At 48.3% G+C, this 26,614-nt stretch overlaps 1 protein-coding gene across 2 annotated transcripts in view; it reads left to right on the forward strand.

Annotated features, from left to right (window-relative positions):
- HSPBP1 (HSPA (Hsp70) binding protein 1) overlaps window positions 1–26,614 on the forward strand; it is a 163,625-nt gene that overhangs the window by 11,348 nt on the left and 125,663 nt on the right. For both annotated transcript variants that reach the window (XM_063942814.1, XM_063942815.1), the window contains exon 2: window positions 7,827–7,964. In XM_063942814.1, coding sequence (XP_063798884.1) covers window positions 7,839–7,964 — 126 coding nt within the window. In that variant the 5' untranslated portion in view covers window positions 7,827–7,838. The remainder of the gene's footprint in view (window positions 1–7,826; window positions 7,965–26,614) is intronic.

Below are 26,614 nucleotides of genomic sequence, written 5' to 3' on the forward strand. Positions count from 1 at the left end.
GTCTGTTCCAAGACTTACCGCGGCTGCGTTTGACGGCATGGCGGTTGAACGCCGGATCCTGAAGGAAAAAGGCATTCCGGATGAAGTCATCCCTACCCTGATCAAAGCCAGGAAGGATGTAACCGTACAACATTATCACCGTATTTGGCGTAAATATGTTGCGTGGTGCGAGGCCAGGAAGGCCCCTACAGAGGAATTTCAACTGGGTCGTTTCCTGCATTTCCTGCAAACAGGACTGTCTATGGGCCTCAAATTGGGGTCCATTAAGGTTCAAATTTCGGCCCTGTCAATATTCTTCCAAAAAGAACTGGCTTCTGTTCCTGAAGTTCAGATGTTTGTCAAGGGAGTACTGCATATACAGCCTCCTTTTGTGCCTCCAGTGGCACCTTGGGATCTCAATGTAGTTTTGGGATTCCTAAAATCACATTGGTTTGCACCACTCACCACTGTGGACTTAAAATATCTCACATGGAAAGTGGTAATGCTGTTAGCCCTGGCTTCAGCCAGGCGTGTCTCAGAATTGGCGGCTTTATCCTATAAAAGCCCTTACCTAATTTTTCATACGGACAGGGCAGAATTGAGGACTCGTCCTCAATTTCTCCCTAAGGTGGTTTCAGCTTTTCACTTAAACCAGCCTATTGTGGTGCCTGCGGCTACTAGGGACTTGGAGGATTCCAAGTTGCTGGACGTAGTCAGGGCCCTGAAAATATGTTTCCAGGACGGCTGGAGTCAGAAAATCTGATTCGCTGTTTATCCTGTATGCACCCAACAAGCTGGGTGCTCCTGCTTCTAAGCAGACGATTGCTCGTTGGATTTGTAGTACAATTCAGCTTGCACATTCTGTGGCAGGCCTGCCACAGCCAAAATCTGTAAAAGCCCATTCCACACGGAAAGTGGGCTCATCTTGGGCGGCTGCCCGAGGGGTCTCGGCTTTACAACTTTGCCGAGCAGCTACTTGGTCAGGGGCAAACACGTTTGCTAAATTCTACAAATTTGATACCCTGGCTGAGGAGGACCTGGAGTTCTCTCATTCGGTGCTGCAGAATCATCCGCACTCTCCCGCCCGTTTGGGAGCTTTGGTATAATCCCCATGGTCCTTTCGGAGTCTCCAGCATCCACTAGGACGTTAGAGAAAATAAGAATTTACTTACCGATAATTCTATTTCTCATAGTCCGTAGTGGATGCTGGGCGCCCATCCCAAGTGCGGATTGTCTGCATTACTTGTACATAGGCCCTCATTCCGAGTCGTTCGCTCGGTATTTTTCATCGCATCACAATGAAAATCCGCTTAGTACGCATGCGCAATATTCGCACTGCGACTGCGCCAAGTAATTTAACAATGAAGATAGTATTTTTACTCACGGCTTTTTCATCGCTCCGGCGATCGTAATGTGATTGACAGGAAATGGGTGTTACTGGGCGGAAACATGGCGTTTTATGGGCGTGTGGTTGAAAACGCTACCGTTTCCGGAAAAAACGCAGGAGTGGCTGGAGAAACGGGGGAGTGTCTGGGCGAACGCTGGGTGTGTTTGTGACGTCAAACCAGGAACGACAAGCACTGAACTGATCGCACAGGCAGAGTAAGTGTGGAGCTACTCTAAAACTGCTAAGTAGTTTGTGATCGCAATATTGCGAATACATCGGTCGCAATTTTAAGATGCTAAGATACACTCCCAGTAGGCGGCGGCTTAGCGTGTGTAACTCTGCTAAATTCGCCTTGCGACCGATCAACTCGGAATGAGGGCCATAGTTATTGTTACAAAAATCGGGTTATTGTTGTTGTGAGCCATCTTTTCAGAGGCTCCTTCTGTTATCATGCTGTTAACTGGGTTCAGATCACAAGTTGTACGGTGTGATTGGTGTGGCTGGTATGAGTCTTACCCGGGATTCAAAATCCTTCCTTATTGTATACGCTCGTCCGGGCACAGTATCCTAACTGAGGCTTGGAGGAGGGTCATAGGGGGGAGGAGCCAGTGCACACCAGGTAGTCCTAAAGGTTTTTACTTTTGTGCCCAGTCTCCTGCGGAGCCGCTATTCCCCATGGTCCTTTCGGAGTCCCCAGCATCCACTACGGACTATGAGAAATAGAATTATCGGTAAGTAAATTCTTATTTTAAACCTGGACACTTTCATATGGTCATAGACGCTAATTACACCATCTTGCAGTATTTATTTCCATTTGAACTGTTAGATATGGAACTAATGTGAGAGATTAATCCTATCCTACAGAGACGGGCTCTCCCTTATTTCAGCGTCCCTTTCATATATTAATACACCATATGTTTGTATTAGAGGCTCACAATACCTCAGTTATATGTTCTATGTATAGTTGTGGTCTTTTAACTAGTCTGTCATTGTTTTTATGTTAATAAACTGTTTTTTTTTTTATCAACATCATTGGTACTGTGCGCCGACCTGGTGGTTTTGTTTTAGTACATATCTGACATTAACCCGGTTACCACCAAGAAGGGTATTATGTTTGGGGAGAAAAAGCTACCAGTGACTTTTCCCCCATCTGATGAGTTAAATGAATTGTGTGAAGAAGCGTGGTGTTCCCCTGATAAGAAACTAGTGATCTCTAAGAGGCTACTGATGGCGTACCCTTTCCCGGCAACGGATAGGCTACGTTGGGAAACATCCCCTAGGGTGGACAAGGCACTCGCACGCTTATCAAAAAAGGTGGTACTGCCGTCTCAGGATACGGCCGCCCTAAAGGAGCCTGCAGATAGAAAGCAGGAGGCTATCCTGAAGTCTGTATATACACACTCGGGTACTATACTGAGACCTGCAATTGCTTCAGCATGGATGTGTAGTGCTGCAGCAGCATGGTCTAATACCCTGTCAGACAACATTGATTCTCTCGACAGGGATACTATGTTGCTAACCATAGAGCATATAAAAGACGTCGTCTTGTATATGAGGGATGCACAGAGGGACATTTGCCGGCTGGCATCTAGAATTAATGCAATGTCCGTTTCTGCCAGGAGAGTATTATGGACTCGGCAGTGGACAGGTGATGCTGATTCTAAAAGGCACATGGAGGTTTTGCCTTTATAAGGGTGAGGAATTGTTTGGGGACGGTCTCTCGGACCTCGTATCCACAGCAACAGCTGGGAAGTCGACTTTTTTACCTCAGGTTCCCTCACAGCCTAAGAAAGCACCGTATTATCAAGTACAGTCCTTTCGGCCTCAGAAAGGCAAGCGGGTCAGAGGCGCATCCTTTCTGCCCAGAGGCAGGGGTAGAGGAAAGAAGCTGCATCAGGCAGCCAGTTTCCAGGAACAAAAATCCTCCCCTGCTTCCACTAAGTCCACCGCATGACGCTGGGGCTCCACAGGTGGAGCCAGGTGCGGTGGGGGCGCGTCTCCGGAACTTCAGCGACCAGTGGGTTCGCTCGCAGGTGGATCTCTGGGTTATACAAGTGGTATCTCAGGGATACAAGCTGGAGTTCGAGGCGACTCCCCCTCGCCGTTACCTCAAATCAGCCTTGCCAGCTGCTCCCAGGGAAAGGGAGGTAGTACTGGCGGCAATTCACAAGCTGTACCTCCAGCAGGTGATAATCAAGGTTCCCCTCCTTCAACAGGGACGGGGTTACTATTCCACAATGTTTGTGGTACTGAAACCAGACTGTTCGGTGAGACCCATTCTGAATTTAAAATCCTTGAACACTTATATAAGAAAGTTCAAGTTCAAAATGGAATCGCTCAGGGCGGTTATTGCAAGCCTGGAAGAGGGGGATTTTATGGTGTCGCTGGACATCAAGGATGCTTATCTGCATGTCCCCATTTACCCGCCTCACCAGGAGTACCTCAGGTTTGTGGTACAGGACTGTCATTACCAATTCCAGATGTTGCCGTTTGGTCTGTCCACGGCACCGAGGGTTTTTACCAAGGTAATGGCAGAAATGATGATACTCCTCCGAAAGAAGGGAGTTATAATTATCCCGTACTTGGACGATCTCCTTATAAAGGCAAGGTCCAAGGAGCAGTTGTTAGTCAGCGTAGCACTATCTCGGGAAGTGTTGCAACAGCACGGCTGGATTCTGAATATCCCAAAGTCTCAGCTGATTCCTGTGACGCGTCTGCTGTTCTTGGGCATGATTCTGGACACAGAACAGAAGAAGGTGTTTCTCTACGGGGAGAAGGCCCAGGAATTGTCATCTCTGGTCAGGGACCTCCTGAAACCAAAACAGGTGTCGGTGCATCAATGCACGCGGGTCCTGGGAAAGATGGTGGCTTCTTACGAAGCAATTCCATTCGGCAGATTCCATGCAAGGATCTTTCAGTGGGATCTGTTGGACAAATGGTCCGGATCGCATCTTCAGATGCATCGGTTGATCACCCTGTCCCCGAGGGCCAGGGTGTCTCTGCTGTGGTGGCTGCAGAGTGCTCATCTACTCGAGGGCCGCAGATTCGGCATACAGGACTGGGTCCTGGTGACCACGGATGCGAGCCTCCGAGGATGGGGGGCAGTCACTCAGGGGGAAGGAACTTCCAAGGACAGTGGTCAAGTCAGGAGACTTCCCTACACATAAATATACTGGAACTAAGGGCCATTTACAATGCCCTGAGTCAAGCAGAGCCCCTGCTTCAAAACCAACCGGTGCTGATTCAGTCAGACAACATCACGGCAGTCGCCCATGTAAACCGACAGGGCGGCACAAGAAGCAGGATGGCGATGGCAGAAGCCACAAGGATTCTTCGATGGGCGGAGAATCACGTGCTAGCACTGTCAGCAGTGTTCATTCCGGGAGTGGACAACTGGGAAGCAGACTTCCTCAGCAGGCACGACCTCCACCCGGGAGAGTGGGGACTTCATCCAGAAGTCTTCACACTGATTGTAAATCGTTGGGAACGGCCACAGGTGGACATGATGGCGTCCCGCCTCAACAAAAAGCTAAAAAGATATTGCGCCAGGTCAAGGGACCCTCAGGCGATAGCTGTGGACGCACTAGTGACACCGTGGGTGTACCATTCGGTTTATGTGTTCCCCCCTCTTCCTCTCATACCCAAGGTACTGAGGATAATAAGGAAAAGAGGAGTAAGAACCATACTCATCGTTCCCGATTGGCCAAGAAGAGCTTGGTACCCAGAACTACAAGAAATGATCTCAGAGGGCCCATGGCCTCTGCCTCTCCGACAGGACCTGCTACAGCAGGGGCCCTGTCTGTTCCAAAACTTACCGCGGCTGCGTTTGACGGCATGGCGGTTGAACGCCGGATCCTAAGGGAAAAGGGCATTCCAGATGAAGTCATTCCTACGCTGATAAAAGCTAGGAAGGATGTGACAGCAAAACATTATCACCGCATATGGCGAAAATATGTTGCTTGGTGTGAGGCCAGGAAGGCCCCAACAGAGGAATTCCAGCTGGGTCGATTTCTGCACTTCCTACAGTCATGGGCCTAAAATTGGGGTCCATAAAGGTCCAGATTTCGGCCCTCTCTATTTTCTTTCAAAAAGAACTGGCTTCACTGCCTGAAGTTCAGACGTTTGTTAAGGGAGTGCTGCATATTCAGCCCCCTTTTGGGCCTCCAGTGGCACCTTGGGATCTCAACGTTGTGTTGGATTTCCTGAAATCACATTGGTTTGAGCCACTTAAGACCATGGAGCTAAAGTATCTCACGTGGAAGGTGGTCATGCTGTTGGCCTTATCTTCGGCTAGGCGTGTGTCAGAATTGGCGGCTTTGTCATGTAAAATCTGATTTTCCATATGGACAGGGCGGAATTGAGGACTCGTCCCCAATTTCTCCCAAAGGTGGTATCGGCGTTTCATTTGAACCAACCTATTGTGATGCCTGCGGCTACTCGGGACTTGGAGGACTCCAAGTTGCTGGACGTAGTCCGGGCCCTGAAAATTTATGTTTCCAGGACGGCTAGAGTCAGAAAAACTGACTCGCTATTTATCCTGCATGCACCCAACAAGCTGGGTGCTCCTGCTTTAAAGCAGACTATTGCTCGCTGGATCTGTAGCACGATTCAGCTGGCACATTCTGCGGCTGGACTGCCGCATCCTAAATCGGTAAAAGCCCATTCCACACGGAAGGTGGGCTCTTCTTGGGCGGCTGCCCGAGGGGTCTCGGCTTTACAGCTTTGCCGAGCTGCTACTTGGTCGGGTTCAAACACATTTGCAAAATTCTATAAGTTTGATACCCTGGCTGAGGAGGACCTTGAGTTTGCTCATTCGGTGCTGCAGAGTCATCCGCACTCTCCCGCCCGTTTGGGAGCATTGGTATAATCCCCATGGTCCTTAGGGAGTTCCCAGCATCCACTAGGACGTCAGAGAAAATAAGAATTTACTCACCGGTAATTCTATTTCTCGTAGTCCGTAGTGGATGCTGGGCGCCCATCCCAAATGCGGACTCTCTGCAATACATGTATATAGTTATTGCTTAACTTAAGGGTTATTGTTATGAGCCATCTTTGAATAAGGCTCAGTTTTTTTTTGTTCATACTGTCAACTGGGTATAGTTATCACGAGTTGTACGGTGTGATTGGTGTGGCTGGTATGAGTCTTACCCGGGATTCCAAATCCTTTCCTTGTAATGTCAGCTCTTCCGGGCACAGTTTCCTTAACTGAGGTCTGGAGGAGGGGCATAGAGGGAAGAGCCAGTGCACACCAGATAGTACCTAATCTTTCTTTTAGAGTGCCCAGTCTCCTTCGGAGCCCGTCTATTCCCCATGGTCCTTACGGAGTTCCCAGCATCCACTACGAGCAATAGAATTACCGGTGAGTAAATTCTTATTTTCTGCTCTGTCACACACAATATACAAATGTCATATCAGCACAGTCCACTCATGCGTCCTAGTCACATTGCATTGTGACTAAAGGCTTCCATCCACTAGTGCGATATGGCCACTTTTTATCCGATTCCGAGCTTTCAGAACGAGAGATCTCTGCTGCGCATGCGCAAATCGGGAAAATAGCCGCCTCACTATTTTCCTGGTGATTTCTGCTCTGCAGCACTGGCCGACACAGGACTCTGGAGACTGCTGAGAGGTAAATATAGTTATATGGGTGCAGTGTAGGTCCCCCTTTAACTCAGGGACCTGTGCATTGCACAGCCTGCAGCCACTGTAGATCATTTTGTGCATGAAACAAAGTTTGTGTACATTGAGCCATCAGAAAGCAAAGGTGTCACTTCCTCAGTCACGCTTCAAAAATTCCATATTTTGGAATTTTGAAGATGGGGAACTGAACCTGTAAAAGTTGGTACTTTTGTGCTTTGCCCGCCTACTGCAGGATTTAAACTTTAGTGCAACATGAAATCCTGCATAAAAATCGGACTGTCTGCTACTGCAAAAAAGAAATGTGTTCGAGTACATGCAGCTTAAGGAGCAATTCAAGTTTTGTTTGGTGCCTGCTGGCCGCAATTCAGTTGTTCTGAATGGGTGCACCAATCGGAGCAACAGTTAAAGTACTCCAACGGATGTCCATTACTTTGGGTGCCCAAAAACACAATTGAATCTCCCCTTAATAGTACTTTCTATGCAAATTGAACACATTTAAAGAAAAAGCTTCTGGATAAACTCTTTAAGTTTTAGGTACATTTTGTTTTCAGGAGCCATCTATCACCCTTGTATACTCGTTGTAGCCTATCTAAGTTTGCTACTGCTGTCAGTCTGTAGTTTTCTTTACAAGTGCTGCTTACAGATAGACTATTAGAAAGCACAGCCATCAGATAGAAACATGTATTGGATACCCTGTCTCTTGGCAGTAAAGGGACGGCAGGATTTCTGATACTGTTTATGAATTAAACTGATCTTGCTTTGTGGAACTTGATGGTTCATGTGTTTTGCTTAAGAAAATATTTTTTCATGTTGTCTACAGTGAGACATTGCTATGGCTGACAGAGGACAAGGGAGAGATGGACAACATCCGCATAATCTTCAAGGGCTGCTGCACATGGCCATTGAGGCTGGCACAGAACCGGGTACCACACACCAAACAGAGCAGCTCTCTGAAGAGGTACAAGGGTAATTTTTCTGGAGTTTAAATCTCAAACCATATGTACTATAGCACTTCATTAGCTAAGTCCATTTATCCTAGAAATGTCTCCTAGCCGACTTCTACATAGAGTGTGCCTTCTATGGGTGCATATAATGGTTCTGTGGAGTTGTAGGGACTTACAGACATGTTGTGCTCTTACAGACTAGATCAGCGGTTCCCAACCTTTTTTCTCTCCCGCACCCCTTGATTAGGCTTTTCATTTGAGTAACTCCTTGTCTCATATATCCCCACCTTTCTATGAAATGGTTAATATCAAAAGTAACCACAGGAATATGGAAAGACTCCCCAGTAAATATACATTAATAACATAACCATAGCCTGCCAAGCCATCATTTATCATATGTATCTGTAATCAAAAAGATCATGTAATTCAGATAACATCTAAGACGTCCTCAAACAGATATTTCCTAGTGGCTAAAGCTTCATAGCAATAAATTATAGCACACCTGCACAATATCAAATCCTACACAGGACAGCAAATAACATTTATCCTAGCCACCAGTGGAAATAACTATTGTTATCATAAGGATCCTTTCTGGATCCGTGTTGCATATATAGATGGTACTGCAAATCTCAACAGCAAAAATAAATGATCTATCTGCAGCTGGTAAAACACCGACCTATGTCTGTGCGCACTTGCATAGAATTCTGGAAAAACATCCAGCAAGATGTCTTCCATCCAGGAGTGGACATGTTTTAGTGGGGATGCCGGGGGCTCCTTCCTCCAGCCACCGCTCCGTGACCAGGCATCCTCCAAGCGCAACAGCGCATGCGCTGGGGGCTCCTTCCTCCAGCCGTGGCTCCGTGACCCAGCGTCCTCCAAGAGCAACAGCGCATGCGCCCCAGGAGGACACTGAAGAGAGGTTTCTCCCGGCATTGTTTTAAAGTACCCCCGACCAGTCCGCCGCGTTCCCCCGGGGTACGCATACCACGGGTTGGGAACAGCTGGACTAGATGAATAAATATTTATTCTCGCGCCCCAGGGCTGTGATGCTTATCCCTTATTTTCTGCTTTTGATAATTGGGCTGAGAGTGAGGCAGCCTCAAAGTAGTGTAAATGATGCATTTTGTAGTGACATAATCCACAACTTCATCAGATGATGTTTTGGGTTATAACCCACAACTAAACATGATCAGGTCCGCTTCTTTGGGACCACTGGACCGATCATTACATCATGCTCTGTTTAATAATTTAATGTGCAACAAATCTCTACTTCACAATATAGAATACATAAGCAGTAATTAGAAAGTGGGCATGAATTTACTCAAATTCAACAAAGTTTGGAATGAGCATATATGATATAGGGGGTTGTTGCCCATTAATGAACTAGATGGTGGATCTGTGGAAAGGAAACGTGAGTGCCTAATCGTGTTGTATTTTTCTCTGACGTCCTAGTGGATGCTGGGGACTCCGTAAGGACCATGGGGAATAGCGGCTCCGCAGGAGACTGGGCACAAAAGTAAAGCTTTAGAACTACCTGGTGTGCACTGGCTCCTCCCCCCATGACCCTCCTCCAAGCCTCAGTTAGATTTTTGTGCCCGAACGAGAAGGGTGCAGACTAGGTGGCTCTCCTGAGCTGCTTAGTGAAAAGTTTAGTTTTAGGTTTTTTATGTTCAGTGAGACCTGCTGGCAACAGGCTCACTGCATCGAGGGACTAAGGGGAGAAGAAGCGAACTCACCTGCGTGCAGAGTGGATTGGGCTTTTTAGGCTACTGGACATTAGCTCCAGAGGGACCGATCACAGGCCCAGCCATGGATAGGTCCCAGAGCCGCGCCGCCGGCCCCCTTACAGAGCCAGAAGACAGAAGAGGTCCGGAAAATCGGCGGCAGAAGACGTCCTGTCTTCAACAAGGTAGCGCACAGCACTGCAGCTGTGCGCCATTGCTCTCAGCACACTTCACACTCCGGTCACTGAGGATGCAGGGCGCTGGGGGGGGGGCGCCCTGAGACGCAATAAAAACACCTTGGATGGCAAAAAATGCATCACATATAGCTCCTGGGCTATATGGATGAATTTAACCCCTGCCAGAATTCACAGAAAAACGGGAGATGGGCTCCGCCCCCTTCTCGACGGCCTTATCTCCTCAGCACACTGGCTCCATTTTCCCTCACAGCTCCGTTGGAGGGAAGCTCCCTGGCTCTCCCCTGCAGTCACTACACTACAGAAAGGGTTAAAAAAGAGAGGGGGGCACTAATTAGGCGCAGTATTAAAGATACAGCAGCTATAAGGGGAAAAACACTTATATAAGGTTATCCCTGTATATATATAGCGCTCTGGTGTGTGCTGGCAAACTCTCCCTCTGTCTCCCCAAAGGGCTAGTGGGGTCCTGTCCTCTATCAGAGCATTCCCTGTGTGTGTGCTGTGTGTCGGTACGTTTGTGTCGACATGTATGAGGAGAAAAATGATGTGGAGACGGAGCAGATTGCCTGTAATAGTGATGTCACCCCCTAGGGGGTCGACACCTGAGTGGATGAACTGTTGGAAGGAATTACATGACAGTGTCAGCTCTGTATAAAAGACAGTGGTTGACATGAGACATCCGGCTACTCAGCTTGTGCCTGTCCAGACGTCTCATAGGCCGTCAGGGGCTCTAAAGCGCCCGTTACCTCAGATGGCAGATATAGACGCCGACACGGATACTGACTCCAGTGTCGACGGTGAAGAGACAAATGTGACTTCCAGTAGGGCCACACGTTACATGATTGAGGCAATGAAAAATGTTTTACACATTTCTGATAATACGAGTACCACCAAAAAGGGGTATTATGTTCGGTGAGGAAAAACTACCTGTAGTTTTCCTGAATCTGAGAAATTAAATGAGGTGTGTGATGATGCGTGGGTTTCCCCCGATAACAACTGATAATTTCTAAAATGTTATTGGCATTATATCCTTTCCCGCCAGAGGTTAGGGTGCGTTGGGAAACATCCCCTAGGGTGGATAAAGCGCTCACACGCTTGTAAGAACAAGGGCTCTACCCTCTCCTGAGATGGCCGCCCTTAAGGATCCTGCTGATAGAAAGCAGGAGGGTATCCTAAAATGTATTTACACACATACTGGTGTTATACTGCGACCAGCAATCGCCTCAGCCTGGATGTGCAGTGCTGGGTTGGTGTGGTCGGATTCCCTGACTGAAAATATTGATACCCTAGATAGGGACAGTATATTATTGCCTATAGAACATTTAAAAGATGCATTTCTATATATGCGTGATGCACAGCGGAATATTTGCCGACTGGCATCAAGTCTAAGTGCGTTGTTCATTTCTGCCAGTAGAGGGTTATGGACACGACAGTGGTCAGGTGATGCGGATTCCAAACGGCATTTGGAAGTATTGCCTTATTAAAGGGAGGAGTTATTTGGGGTCGGTCTTTCAGACCTGGTGGCCATGGCAACAGCTGGGAAATCCACGTTTGTACCCCAGGTCGCCTCTCAACATAAGAAGACGCCGTATTATCAGGCGCAGTCTTTTCGTGGGCAAGCGGGCAAAAGGTTCCTCATTTCTGCCCCGTGACAGAGGGAGAGGAAAAAGGCTGCAGAAATCAGCCAGTTCCCAGGAACAGAAGCCCTCTCCCGCCTCTGCCAAGCCCTCAGTATGACGCTGGGGCTTTACAAGCAGAATCAGGCACGGTGGGGGCCCGTCTCAATGAATTTCAGCGCGCAGTGGGCTCACTCGCAAGTGGACCCCTGGATCCTTCAAGGGATATCTCAGGGGTACAAATTGGAATTCGAGACGTCTTCCCCTTGCCGTTTCCTAAAGTCGGCTTTACCGATGTCTCCTTCTGACAGGGAGGCAGTTTTGGAAGCCATTCACAAGCTGTATTCCCAGCAGGTGATAATCAAGGTACCCCTCCTGCAACAGGGAACGGGGTATTATTCCACACTGTTGTGGTACCGAAGCCGGACGGCTCGGTGAGACCGATTCTAAATCAAAAATCTTGAACACTTACATACGGAGGTTCAAATTCAAGATGGAGTCACTCAGAGCAGTGATTGCGAACCTGGAAGAAGGGGACTACATGATGTCTCGGGACATCAAGGATGCTTACCTTCATGTCCCAATTTACCTTTCTCACCAAGGGTACCTCAGGTTTGTGGTACAGAACTGTCACTATCAGTTCAGACGCTGCCGTATGGATGGTCCACGGCATCCCGGGTCTTTACCAAGGTAATGGCCGAAATGATGATACTCCTTCGAAGGAAGGGAATTTTAGTTATCCCTTACTTGGACGATTCCCTGATAAGGGTAAGATCCAGGGAACAGTTGGAGGTCGGTGTAGCACTATCTCAGGTAGTGTTGCGGCAGCACGATTGGATTCTCAATATTCCAAAATCGCAGCTGATTCCGACGACTCGTCTTCTGTTCCTAGGGGATGATCCTGGACACAGTCCAGAAAAAGGTGTTTCTCCCGGAGGAGAAAGTCAGGGAGTTATCCGAGCTAGTCGGGAACCTCCTATAACCGAGCCAAGTCTCAGTACATCAATGAAAGGGTTCTGGGAAAAATGGTGGCTTCCTACGAAGCAATCCCATTCGGCAGATTCCACGCAAGAACTTTCCAGTGGGACCTGCTGGACAAATGGTCCGGGTCGCATCTTCAGATGCATCAGCGGATAACCCTGTCACCAAGGACAAGGGTGTCTCTCCTGTGGTGGTTGCAGAGTGCTCATCTTCTAGAGGGCCGCAGATTCGGCATTCAGGACTGGGTCCTGGTGACCACGGATGCCAGCCTGCGAGGCTGGGGGGCAGTCACACAGGGAAGGAATTTCCAGGGCTTATGGTCAAGCCTGGAGACATCACTTCACATAAATATCCTGAAGCTAAGGGCCATTTACAATGCTCTAAGCTTAGCAAGACCTCTGCTTCAAGGTCAGCCGGGGTTGATCCAGTCGGACAACATCACGGCAGTCACCCACGTAAACAGACCGGGTGGCACAAGAAGCAGGAGGGCAATGGCAGAAGCTGCAAGGATTCTTCGCTGGGCGGAAAATCATGTGATAGCACTGTCAGCAGTATTCATTCCGGGAGTGGACAACTGGGAAGCAGACTTCCTCAGCAGATACGACCTCCACCCGGGAGAGTGGGGACTTCACCCAGAAGTCTTCCACATTATTATAAACCGTTGGGAAAAACTCGACAGGTATTGCGCCAGGTCAAGGGACCCTCAGGCAATAGCTGTAGACGCTCTGGTAACACCATGGGTGTACCAGTCAGTGTATGTGTTCCCTCCTCTGCCTCTCATACCCAAGGTACTGAGAATTATAAGATGGAGAGGAGTAAGCACTATATTAGTGGCTCCGGATTGGCCAAGAAGGACTTGGTAACCGGAACTTCAAGAGATGCTCACGGAGGATCCGTGGCCTCTACCTCTAAGAAGGGACCTGCTCCAGCAAGGACCCTGTCTGTTCCAAGACTTACCGCGGCTGCGTTTGACGGCATGGCGGTTGAACGCCGGATCCTGAAGGAAAAAGGCATTCCGGATGAAGTCATCCCTATCCTGATCAAAGCCAGGAAGGATGTAACCGCAAAACATTATCACCGCATTTGGCGAAAATATGTTGCGTGGTGCAAGGCCAGTAAGGCCCGACGGAGGAAATTCAACTGGGTCGATTACTACATTTCCTGCAAACAGGACTGTCTATGGGCCTGAAATTGGGGTCCATTAAGGTTCAAATTTCGGCCCTGTCAATTTTCTTCCAAAAAGAACTAGCTTCAGTCCCTGAAGTTCAGACGTTTGTAAAAGGGGTACTGCATATACAGCCTCCTTTTGTGCCTCCAGTGGCACCTTGGGATCTCAATGTAGTTTTTTGGGTTTCAAAAGTCACATTGGTTTGAACCACTTAAATCTGTGGAGTTAAAATATCTCACATGGAAAGTGGTCATGCTGTTGGCCCTGGCCTGGGCCAGGCGCGCGTCAGAATTGGCGGCTTTATCCTGTAAAAGCTTCTCTGATTTTCCATTCGGACAGGGCGGAATTGAGGACTCGTCCTCAGTTTCTCCCTAAGGTGGTTTCAGCGTTTCACCTGAACCAACCTATGGTGGTGCCTGCGGCTACTAGGGACTTGGAGGACTCCAAGTTGCTAGACGTTGTCAGGGCCCTGAAAATATGTTTCCAGGACGGCTGGAGTCAGAAAATCTGACTCGCTGTTTATCCTGTATGCACCCAACAAGCTGGGTGCTCCTGCTTCTAAGCAGACTATTGCTCGTTGGATTTGTAGTACAATTCAGCTTGCACATTCTGTGGCAGGCCTGCCACAGCCAAAAATCTGTAAATGCCCACTTCACAAGGAAGGTGGGCTCATCTTGGGCGGCTGCCCGAGGGGTCTCTGCTTTACAACTTTGCCGAGCAGCTACTTGGTCAGGAGCAAATACGTTTGTAAAAATTCTACAAATTTGATACCCTGGCTGAGGAGGACCTGGAGTTCTCTCATTTGGTGCTGCAGAGTCATCCGCACTCTCCCGTCCGTTTGGGAGCTTTGGTATAATCCCCATGGTCTTTACGGAGTCCCCAGCATCCACTAGGACGTCAGAGAAAATAAGAATTTACTTACCGATAATTCTATTTCTCGTAGTCCGTAGTGGATGCTGGGCGCCCATCCCAAGTGCGGATTGTCTGCAATACTGGTACATAGTTATTGTTACCAAAAATCGGGTTATTGCTGTAGTGAGCCATCTTTTCTAGAGGCTCCTCTGTTATCATGCTGTTAACTGGGTTTAGATCACAAGTTATACGGTGTGATTGGTGTGGCTGGTATGAGTCTTACCCGGGATTCAAAATCCTTCCTTATTGTGTACGCTCGTCCGGGCACAGTATCCTAACTGATGCTTGGAGGAGGGTCATGGGGGGAGGAGCCAGTGCACACCAGGTAGTTCTAAAGCTTTACTTTTGTGCCCAGTCTCCTGCGGAGCCGCTATTCCCCATGGTCCTTACGGAGTCCCCAGCATCCACTACGGACTACGAGAAATAGAATTATCGGTAAGTAAATTCTTATTTTTAAATAATTCTTCAGGAGATAAAGTGGCAATTGTATGTATACAGAAGCACAAATAAATGGGGCATATCTGTTTTAATACATTGCTATGGTCCCATTTGTTCTCTATTAGGGGTAAGTTTACGGAGGTGGGATTTCTATTAAGATTGGATGTTGCCCATAGCAACCAGTCAGATTCCAGGTATTATATTCTAGAAGGTGCTAGATAAATGAGAAGTAGAATCTGATTGGTTTTCTCTGGACAACATCCCATCTTAAATAGAATGCCCAACTGAGTAAATTTACCCATAGTGTTTCTTCCTGTAGTCCTCCAGAGTAAAGATACGGAGGACTACAAATTCCGCAACGTCGCCAGGAGATGATTATTTGAAACTTAGGGTGTGTACACACGGTGAGATATTTTCTTTCGATTTTGACTATATAGTTAAAATCTCAAGAAAAGTTAGTGCAGATCGCAAGGTGAAAGTCACCTTGCGATCCCGATGCGCGGTCCTGCCAGGTCAGCATCGCAAGAAAAGATAGACTGTACAGGCAAGTCAATCCTTGCTAGATCGGTGTACTATCTAGTTCATCTCACATGTCAATGACATCTCACATAAGCCAAAATCTCACATAAGCCAAAATCGTAAGCACACAGTCCATATCTCAAGAAAAGTTAGTCAAAATCTGTGCTATCTGGGCTGCAGGGAGTTCAAGGTTGAACTCCCCGGAGCCCAGCACCACCGATTTTGACTAACTTTTGTTGAGATATGGACTATGTGTGCTTACGATTTTGGCTTATATGAGATGAACTAGATAGTACACCAATCTATGGTTAGCACACAATTAATTGTGGATTGAGCATCCTGAACTATATTTTCACCACTATATCTTGATCCTTATTAATTAGGTAAATCAAGATTTTAAAAAGTTTATACCTAGGGTCAATATTTTAATATAATAAACTTTAAGTTTTAAAGGACTCGCCAGTACACACAAGATTTGTTTATTATATTTTTTTCATAATTGAATCTTAAGAGTGCTCCCAAAAGGTCTTTTCTCTTCTATTTTTTTTTTTTTTTTTTTTTTTTAGTCTTTCTCTTCTAATAAATTGGTGTACTTCAATCTGGCAAGGATTGACTTGCCTGCACAGTCTGGCTTTTCTTGCGATGCCGACCTGGCGGGACCGCGAATCGGGATTGCAAGGTGACTTTCACCTTGCGATCTGCACTTACTTTTCTTGCGATTTTGACTATATAGAGTGAGCAGAGACATTAACCGGAACAGGGAGATCAGCGTGAGGATAGGCTTCTGAAATAGTCATCCGAAGACACCTCGCCAGTGTCTGCTTATCAGCAGGCCATCCTCTTGTGAAATCCGTAGAGAAAGAAGAGAGAATCTTTCTTTCTGATGGGACTGGTACGATCCACGTAGATCCTTAAGGCACGGACCACGTCCAGCGATGCATCTCCCGCAGAAAGGCCCGGTACCTGGAAAGCTGGGACTACAATTTCTTCGTTAAGGTGAAATTTAGACACCATATATTTAGGCCCATCCATATAACCCCGTCTCCTAGCTCAGACAAATTGGTTTTTTGTTTGGTGCGGCAGGAGCCAGACCATGGTCAATGGGCTGCTGGTTTTTAGCAGCCATAAGCTTTCTTATTTTATTTTTATAGTTTTACACAAAAAAAAAATTCTACAGTGGGGTACACTGGGTTCCATAGGGAATACATCGGGGTGTAGAGTTGGATCTTGATCTGAGGCACCAACAGTCTAAAGCTTTGACTGTTCCCAGGATGCATTGCATGGCCTCCTCGATAACCCTGCCTCCGTGAACAGGAGCTCAGTGTAAATTGGCGCCTGCATAGCTTGTCACTTAACGGGGGGGGGGGGGGGGGCTGCGCTAGGCATCCCTGAAAAGAGCTTTAGAAGACTTGAAAGTGCTGCGTCCCTTGTATGTTATTATGACATGTTGTGCTGCGGCTCCATCACTTCCCAAGCAGCGCTGCATACTCCCGCGGCCGGTTCCCGGTACCTGCAACGGAGGATCACTGGTCCACAGGCACACAACCGCTGACGCGCTCCAGAATTGCGTGGCTGCACATCAGTGAGGAGGTAAGAGGTTCCCCCAGGCAGGACCCGCTGGTAAATCGCGTTCCGGTCGCGGTCCCAGGAGACGGCCCGCACCGCTGGAGTGGACACTGTACTCCAAAGGGACCCCACTATATCCACCAGGGCAGGTAGCACAGGTCAGATTTTACAAAAATCCATTTTACATCGGCTCCACAGTACCCGGTGGTGAGGACCAGTATAGGGGATAAGGCGCTGACCTGTAGCCCCTCCCCCCCAGCTCCGGGCGCCATCTACTGCTGGTGTTCCCTCCCTGGAGCTGCATCTCTCTTCTCCCTGGCTGAGATTTTGGCGCCATCTTTTACAAGTAGCTGCATCTGGTCTCCGGTACTGCAGGGCTAAGTCTCCTTCTGTAAATCCGCCTGCTTGCTCAGCGCTGAGATTCTACAGTCGCTTAAGTATTCTACATGTCATTTTAAGACTGCGTTCGTTAAGAACAAATGTCTCTCTACCAGAATATATAGTATAAGTATTCTGATATATCCATCCAGTTTCTGGCTGTGCATTGGTATATATACACACATCTATTTACTAGTCGAGTGCAGTTTTATTGTGTTTTTTTTTTTTACTTGTGTAATTTTTTATTAGAGTTTTGCACAGGGACAAGGTAAAAAAAAAAAAAACAACAACATTAAATGCAGAACAAAACCAGAACAACAATCAAAACAGAGGGAGAAAGAAAGAGAAGAGAAAGAAAAAAGAAAAAAAAAAAAACACACATTGCAGAAAAAATACAGTAATTAATACCATCTGTGTCACAGTGTCACATGGAATAAGCGTCACGGCAACATTGTAAATTCAAATACGAAGCCTCAATCAGTCAGAGAATATTGCTCCAGCTGTAGCCAGACGGGAGGTATTCCACCTATCCCACTTGCTAAAGTAATGGGGTAGGGTCCCTCTAGATCTATGTGTAAACCTCTCGTGTCCTGACACCTCATTTACTAGGGCTCGCCAGTTGTACACATTAGGGGAAGAAGTAGCAAACCAGTTACGCGCTATAATTACCTTAGCTAAGGTAGTCAGGCAAAGAACATATTTGTATAGTGCAGGGCAGTAGGATTCCTCTAAGTCTAGCGCAAACATACATATAGTAGGAGAGAGGGGGGGGAGCGTAGGTTCAGTGAGCAGAACGTTCGCCCAAACTGCTGCCCAAAAGGCATACACAGTGGGGCACAGCCATAATAGGTGCCAAAAAGTAGATTCAGGGGCACCACATCTGGGGCAGGTACTATCAGGCCGTAGGCCTGCTTTATACATAGAAACTGGAGTTCTGTATGTCCTATGCAGAACATAAAAATAAACCTGCTGATATTTGATACACTGAGTGGAGTATTTAAGTGAGCTCAACACCTGTAGCCACTGGTCGTCTGCAATTGGGCCAATGTCTTGTTCCCATTTGAGTTTAAGTTGATCAAATATATTTGGACAGGTGTGGGCATTCAGACTACTATATAGAATGGAAACTTGGTGTCTTGCACCTAAATTCCTAACCATATCTTTAATCGGGGAGTCAGAAATGGGCGGGGGTGAGGCCCCAAACTGTGCCTGCACCGCGTGGCGGAGCTGTAGATAGCGATAAAAGGATCTATTGGATATTTCAAGCTCCTCCTTCAGTTGTGCGAAAGACTTGAGAACACCATTATCAAATAGTTGCAAGACTGTGGTAAGGCCTGCCCCAATCCATATGTTGTCCTGTGAGAGTTGCAACAACTCCCTATATCTTGGATTGAACCAGAGTGGCGTGTCAGAGTCTGTGCCCTGCCATGAGTAATAGGAGTGAGCCTGACGCCACACAAGTAGCGATTGTCGTAGCAAAGGAGGAAGACCAGCAGTAGAAGAGGCAGAAAGAAGAAACTGGAGAGGGGAGAAATGAGACCCCACACACTCGGCAAAGAATCTCTCAAATGTGAGACTATCCCTGTTGAGAATCCAATTAGACATGTGTGCAAGCTGAGCAGCTATATAATAAGCCCGGAGATTGGGAAAGCCCAAGCCTCCATCCGATTTAGCCTTAACCAGAGCTCTCAGGGCAACCCTAGGCGTTTTGTCGCCCCAAACAAAGGAGGAAAGTACACTATCAATATTAGTGAATATTTTCTTGGGGATATAAGTAGGAGAGTGCTGCAATAAATAAAGATACTTCGGTTGCATCACCATCTTAATAAGGTTAATGCGACCCGTGACAGTAAGGGGAAGCTTCTTCCATACATGAACCCGTCGCTTCAGATCCATCGTGACCTGGTCAATGTTTTGATGTACAAAAGACTTAACATTAGGAGTGATCCAGACACCAAGATACTGAAAGCGAAGGGTCCAGGTCAAGGAGGACACATCTGGCAACGGGTCAGGAAGAATACCAGAGATGGGAAAGACATTAGACTTATTCCAGTTGATAGTCAGGCCGGAGTAGAGACCAAATGTATCAACAATACCCAGAAGGGAGGTCAGGGAAGCATCAGGGTCTCTGAGGAACAAGAGCATGTCATCGGCATATAATGCAATGACATCCTCATGTCCGTCAATGGTGATGCCCCTAACATCAGGGGACGCTCTGATGAAACATGCCAATGGCTCTACAGCCAGGGCAAAAAGGGCAGGGGAGAGTGGGCAGCCCTGTCTGGTACCACGGGACAAGGCAAACGGGGAGGTCACATAGCCATTGACAGATATCCGAGCCACGGGTGAGGAATAGAGTAATTGTACCCAGCGTATGAATTTGGGGCCAAAAGCAAACCGTCTAAGTACTTCCCACAAATACACCCACTCCACAGAGTCGAAGGCCTTGGCAGCATCCAAGGAAACTACCACAGCCTCCGACTCGGGGCGGTCCCCCATCTGCAGGTGACAGAACAGTCGCCTCAAATTTTGGAGGGTGGACTTGCCTGGCATAAATCCTGTCTGGTCATCATGTATGATCGAAGTGATAACACTATTGAGTCAGAATTTTGGCCAAAATTTTGACATCAGTAGGTAGCAATGAGATCGGGCGGTAGGATTCCGGGGCCGTAGGGTCTTTACCCGGTTTAAGGATCACCACGATAATAGCTTCAGACATAGAGGGAGGTAGACGAGCGCCCTCCAGCAATGTATTAAAGAGAGTCAAAAGATAGGGGACAAAGTATGCACGATATTGTTTATAAACTTCAACCGGTATACCGTCGCTACCCGGGGCCTTTTTGTTAGGGAAGGAGGCAATAGCAGCCTCAACTTCCTCTGGGGTAATATTAGCATCCAAAATATCTACAGATTGTTGAGATAGTTGTGGCAGGGTAATGTCTGAAAGATATTGCTGTAGTTGAGTGGGGGTATAGGCGACTCTAGAGGCATATAGCGAGGAATAAAAGGACTGGAAGACCTGGGCCATTTCAGGAGTGGCATATACCATTTCGCCCTGAGTATCACAGATCTGCTGAATGGAACCCCCCGTTCTCTCTCCCCTAGCCAGAAATGCCAAGTAACTACCCCCCGTGTCCGATTGTGAATACAGGGCGTGCTGGGAGAAAAGTAATTTGCGCTTTGATTTATCAAGCAAGTGGTCAGACCAGGCTTTCCTGGCCAAATCCCAACTTGCCCGATCATCAAGGGTCCTAGTAGTGAGGTAAGTAGATTCGGATTGGGAACAGGCAAGCTCCAGGCGCATCTCCTCTTCTCTACTAGATTTCTTGACATTCGCTATTTGTCGTATGAAGGAGCCCCTTAGTGAAGCTTTAAATGCGTCATGTTTAACCAGTGGATCAGAACAGGACGCATTATGAACCCCAAAATCACTCCATTCGTTAAGCAAGGCCTCGTGGTCAGTTAACAAGGTCAACCAGAAGGGATTCAACTTCCAGAGCTTAGCCCCACGGGGAGGAACAGAATCCAGGACCACCAGCACAGGTGAGTGATCCGAGATTCCTCTCTGAAGGTACTGGGCATCCAGTATTCTAGCAGTGAGATCAGGGGAGACGAGGGCCAAGTCTATTCTCGAAAACGAGTGAAAGCTGGCCGAGTGGCAGGAGTATTGGAGTTGATTAGGGTGTCTCAACCTCCAAATATCCAGGAGTCCAAGCTCGGAAATCAACCTTGCGAACAGAGTGGGGGACGGGGAGGCAGAGGGTAGGGAAGGGGGAAGCTCAGTCCATCTATCTAAGACTTTATCCAAAACATTATTGAAGTCACCGATGCAAAGGACCGGAGCCGAGGGAGAAGTAGCAAGAAACGACATCGCCTGCCTGAGTACCTCATTATTGTAGGGGGGAGGGACGTAGACAGCAAGTATGTGTAAAAGTGTACGGTTAACATAGGCCCTAAGAAATACATATCTGCCATATTGGTCAATTTGGCTATGAACCAAGTGGAAATTAACCGACTTCCGCACCAAAACTGAAACCCCCCTGGAGTTAGCAGAGAAGGTGGAGTGATAGGAGAGACCCACCCAGGGCTTCCTGAGAGCCAAGGTTTTAGTACCAACTAGATGCGTTTCGGAAAGGCATATGATATCTGCCCTATATTTTCTCACCTGAGACAAAACCAGCGCCCGCTTAATGCGGTCATTCAGGCCCCTCACATTCCAGCCGAGTATGCGGAGCCCATCAACCCCTGCAGCCATAGATACAAAAGAGAAAGGACAGGAGGAGAAAAAGGGCAAGGGGCAAATGCGGAGAGGGAGGGGAAGAAGAAAATCCAAGGCAAGCAAGGCGCGCAAAGGAGAGGAACCCATAACATAGAGGGGAGAGAAGCAAAGGGATCACTACGACCCCCCGCCAGCACACAGGCGGAGCATACGGAGAGCAGAAGGCATACATAAACGAAATCATGGACACATTACAGTTCGAGAAAAAAAAATAGCACAGTGACACACAAGACAATACATGTACAAAAAAAAGAACAAACCCAGAACAACCCAAACCCCCCCCCTCCCTGCATATCCATCCCAAACTAGACACGCCTGGATCCCAGAAAAACCGTTAACTGAACTAAGGCTGAAAACCTATAACAACCCTAGGGAGTAGAGACAACTAATGCCTCTACAAAAAGGCTATATCCTAGCATTCAGCTCCTAGAAATAAAGATCATTCCCGCTATAGGACTAGAAGGAGTACAGAACCCAGCAGTCAATGCGTCCTCTGAGGGAGAACCAGTCCCTAAATAGGGGGCCTGGGTCTGCGCTCAAGCCAGGCCTCCGCCTCTTGAGGGGTATTGAAGAAGTGTGTGGAGCCATCATACACCACCCTCAACCGTGCCGGAAATAACATGGCATATTGAATTTGATGATCACGAAGCTTTCTCTTGACCTGTAGGAACTGCGTACGCGACTTCTGGACTTCCACGGCAAAGTCTGGGTAGACAGCAATATCATGGTTGTCAAATTTCAAAGGACCCTGTGTACGGGCCAGCCGTAGGACTGCATCCCGGTCCCTGTAATGTAGAAAACGGGCTATGAAAGTGCGTGCAGGTGCGCCCGGGGGAGGAGCCCTGGCAGGCAATCGATGGGCCCTCTCCACAGAGAACTGAGGACCAAAGTCATCGCGTTGAAATAGACGGAGAAGCCATGTTTCAAGGAAGGATTCTGGGGAGGAGCCCTCCACTCTCTCCGGGAGGCCCACAAAGCGAACGTTATTACGACGCAGTCTTCCTTCAATATCGGAGAGCTTCGCCTTAACTGCCGACATCTGAGTTGTGAGGCTGGAAACTGTGTCTTTGAGAGGATTGGTGACGTCTTCTAGGTCGGAGATACGGTGTTCCGCCTCCCCCACCCGTTCACGAATCTTTTGCATGTCATGCCTGATTAAAGTAATATCCACCTGTACTTGGCCAATTTTATCCATGACTCTGTGCTCGGATGTGGATATGGCTAAGAGAATTTGCTGCGTCGACTGAGACGTGTCGTCTTCCCGAGGTGGTGATTCCGAAGGGGAAGAGGGGGATGGGGGAGCAGCAGCCCTGGTGGGTTGGGAGGAGGATTGAGAGCCTCTAGCATATTTCTCAAGTTTAGCAGCAGCGGTAGCAGCAGCAGCACTGCCCCCACGCACCATGATGGGAGACGGGCAGATTCAATGATATAGAATAAACAGTACGTGCTCACCACAGGTTGTAAAATCCCCAGGACTCCAGAGTCTCACGCAGTTGAATAAACCCAGGCAGGGGAAAGGAAATCTGTACTGTCAGCAGTCAGGCAGTATAATCAACAGCGGGCTTTTGAGTGGACCCTCTCAGAGAGTAGTGTAGATATGGAAACGTCACCCAGCAGTGTGGGTAGAGCAGGGTAGTTGTAGGTATCAAGGCAGCCCCGCAGGCAGAGTAGTGCAGGCTGGGAGGCTCCGATCAGCAGCGCAGAAAGGCAGGGGATGTGAGGAGAGACGGCCCGTGTAGGCAGATGTACCCCCGCACCGCCAGCAGCTATCACCGCCACAGAGGGGCCTGCAGTCCGCCAAACGCAAGGTGAAAGGAGACAGGGGCACACAGCGATCTCCGGTTCAGCCGAAAACAGCAGATGGTGCGAGTGGAGGGAGCCCCGTCCCAGCGCGGCTCCGGACTCCGCCGCTGATTCCCAAGATGGCGCCGGGCGGAAGGAGTGATGCCGAGCGGTGTAGGCCGCGATGCGTCCAGCGGCTTCCCAGAGCAGAAACACCGTCCCACAGACCCCTCAATGTGAGCAGGGTCAAAAGCCACAACGTCTGAGCCGGGTTATTGGTAGCCACTAGCGGGGAAAGCAGGATATAAAAGGCAGGATATACGGAGCTCTAACTCCTAGCTTCCTACTCCATGCTCGGCCAAGCCACGCCCCCAGTTTTATTGTGTGTTTAAAATTATTTCTTAATTGTAATACCATTGTGACTGTGTATGCCTGCATGTGCTATATGGATTTCACTTTCTGTGTATCCCAGCTATAGCTATCACTGTATTCTGTACCCTGGTAGACTAAGTGCGTCATGGTATCGTGTATACTGCTTAGTGTATTTTACGGTGTTTCTTTTCAGTCACCTTATATCGCATTTATTCTCTTTTTGTGTTCTGTATTTACGGTCACATAAATAAGGGAGTGTTTTGCAGGTATTGTATTTGTCTGGCTGTATTGTACTGTTCCGCTCCATGGCTACATTCACTATAATGTATACCACAAAGGGCGGGAAATCCTCTGATGCTCCTGCCTCATGCAGTGCTTGCGCCAAGGATTTACCTGAGGGGGATGTTTTAACTGATGGTCTATGTGCTGGGTACCATACATCTCCCAGCCAGCCCACTGCTCCTGTAGCCAATCAGAAGCCACCTTGGGCGGCGTTCTCTACTATGCTTAATACGCTGGTCACACGCCTTACGCCCCCTATGGGTCCTCATGTGCCATTGCAGCAACATATTGTCCCTGTGGTAAATCCGCCTTGGGTGGAATCTTTGTTTACCCAGTTGCAGCAATTAAATCAATCTTTGGTTAGACAGAAACCCACTCCACGTCACTCTGGTGTCAAGGGGTCATCTAAGCGGGCTGCTTCCTCCTCGCAATCCACTAATCTCTCAGAGGTTTCCTTTGATGAGGATGCGGAATATACTGACCCGTCAGACACTGATACAGCTGATTCTGACAAGGAATCTACAAATTGGGTTGATGTCCCTGACCTAGTGGAGGCTATTAAGCTGATTCTACAAATCGATGATGATGTGGAACCCACTACTGCGTCTAAGAAACCTGATAAGTTTAAATGTCAGAAGGTAGCTAGAGTAGTTTTACCCCATTCTGACCATTTAGTGGACATACATCGGGAACCCTGGTCTTCACCAGGAAAGAAATTCTCCCTGTCTAAAAAGATGCTAGCTCGTTATCCTCTCCCTCTGTGTAACAAGTAGGAAACTCCACCACCGGTGGATTCCCATGTCACCTGTATTGTGGTGTCTTCACCACAGTCCCTTCATTGAAGGAACTGACGGATAAGCGTGTGGAGTGATGCCTGAAGTCTATTTACTCCCTTACAGGTGCTGTACATAGACCCACCATAGCAGCCTCCTTGGCCGCAAAAGGTATTGAAGCATGGGTTCAGGCTATAGAGGAAGAGCTACCTCAGGATATCTCTGATACTGCCAGACAATATCTGTCTCGTATTACAACCACCTCCCATTATATTCAGGAAACGTCCTCCGAGGCAGGTGTCATGGCGGCTAAGGCGTCTGCTACGTCCATCCTGGCTCGCCATATTCTGCAGTTGAGGTCATGGAAAGTGGATCTGGACTCCAAAAAGACTTTGGAGGTACTCCCTTTTAAGGGAGATATCCTGTTTGGGGAAGATCTTAACAAGAATGTGACTAGCTTAGCGGCTGCTCCGAAGGCAAAGAGTACCACCTTTCGTTCCTTTCGACCTCCAGGAAAAGCAAAGGGTTAGGCATACCCGAGACAGGCTTGTGCTTCCAAAAACACTAAGCCCAAAGCTAAACAGTTCTGGGCTGCCCGTCGGCCTGCTTCCAAGCAAGATAAGCCTGCTTCATGACGGGGCGGGCCTCCCCCTGGGGGACCCCAGGGTGGGAGGCCGACTTCTACAGGACACCCAGGTCTGGATAAAGACCACTTCAGACGCGTGGGTACGAAAAGTTGTCTCTCACGGGTACGCAGTCTCTTTCAAGAGACGTCCCCCTCACCAGTTCTGCACAACTGCTATCCCCTCGGATCCGTTAAAGGCGCAAGCTCTCCACTTGGTTGTCAAATCCCTCCTGGATACAGGAGTGGTGGTGCCGGTGCCTCTGTCCCAGAGTGGCAGAGGATACTACTCGACCCTGTTTCTGGTATCGAACCCCAATGGGTCTTTCCGGCCTATACTCAACCTCAAGTCACTGAACAAGTTTGTCCAAATTCCATATGGAAACTCTGTGCTCGATTGTACTGGCCATGGGACCCGGAGACTACATAGTATCTCTGGATATACAAGATGCTTGCCTGCATATACCTATTGCCATATCGCATCAGCAATATCTGCGGTTTGCTATTGGCAACCTGCACTATCGGTTCCGGGCTCTACCGTTTGGACTGACCACGGCCCCTCGGATCTTTACCAAGATTATGGCCGTTATGATGGCCTATCTCCGCTGTCAGGGAATCGGGATCCTGCCGTATCTGGATGACTTGCTGATCCTGGCAAACTCCCAAGATGTCCTCCTCCTGTCATCTGCAGCTGACGGTACAATTCCTACAAGCCCACGGGTGGCTAATCAACTGGAAGAAGTCCTCGCTGGTCCCTGCTCGGAGCTTGGTACACCTGCGGGCGCTGCTGGACACGCACACACCCAAAGACTGTTTCTGTATCCGGAGAAAGTGCTGAAGCTTCAGGACAGCATCCGATATCTCCTCTCTCGGATACACTCGGCGATGCAAGTACTAGGCCTGATGGTGTCTGCTTTCGACATGGTGGAGTACACTCCATTCCATTCCCGCCCTCTGAGCACGGTTAATCCTTACAAAATGGGACGGCCTGCCTCATGGGATTAGGTCTCAGTTGATCTCTCTCACTCCGGAGGTCCGTATGTCTCTGTCTTGGTGGC

Source organism: Pseudophryne corroboree, chromosome 10 (assembly GCF_028390025.1).
Source record: "Pseudophryne corroboree isolate aPseCor3 chromosome 10, aPseCor3.hap2, whole genome shotgun sequence".
In the NCBI taxonomy this organism is placed as follows: Eukaryota; Metazoa; Chordata; class Amphibia; order Anura; family Myobatrachidae; genus Pseudophryne; species Pseudophryne corroboree.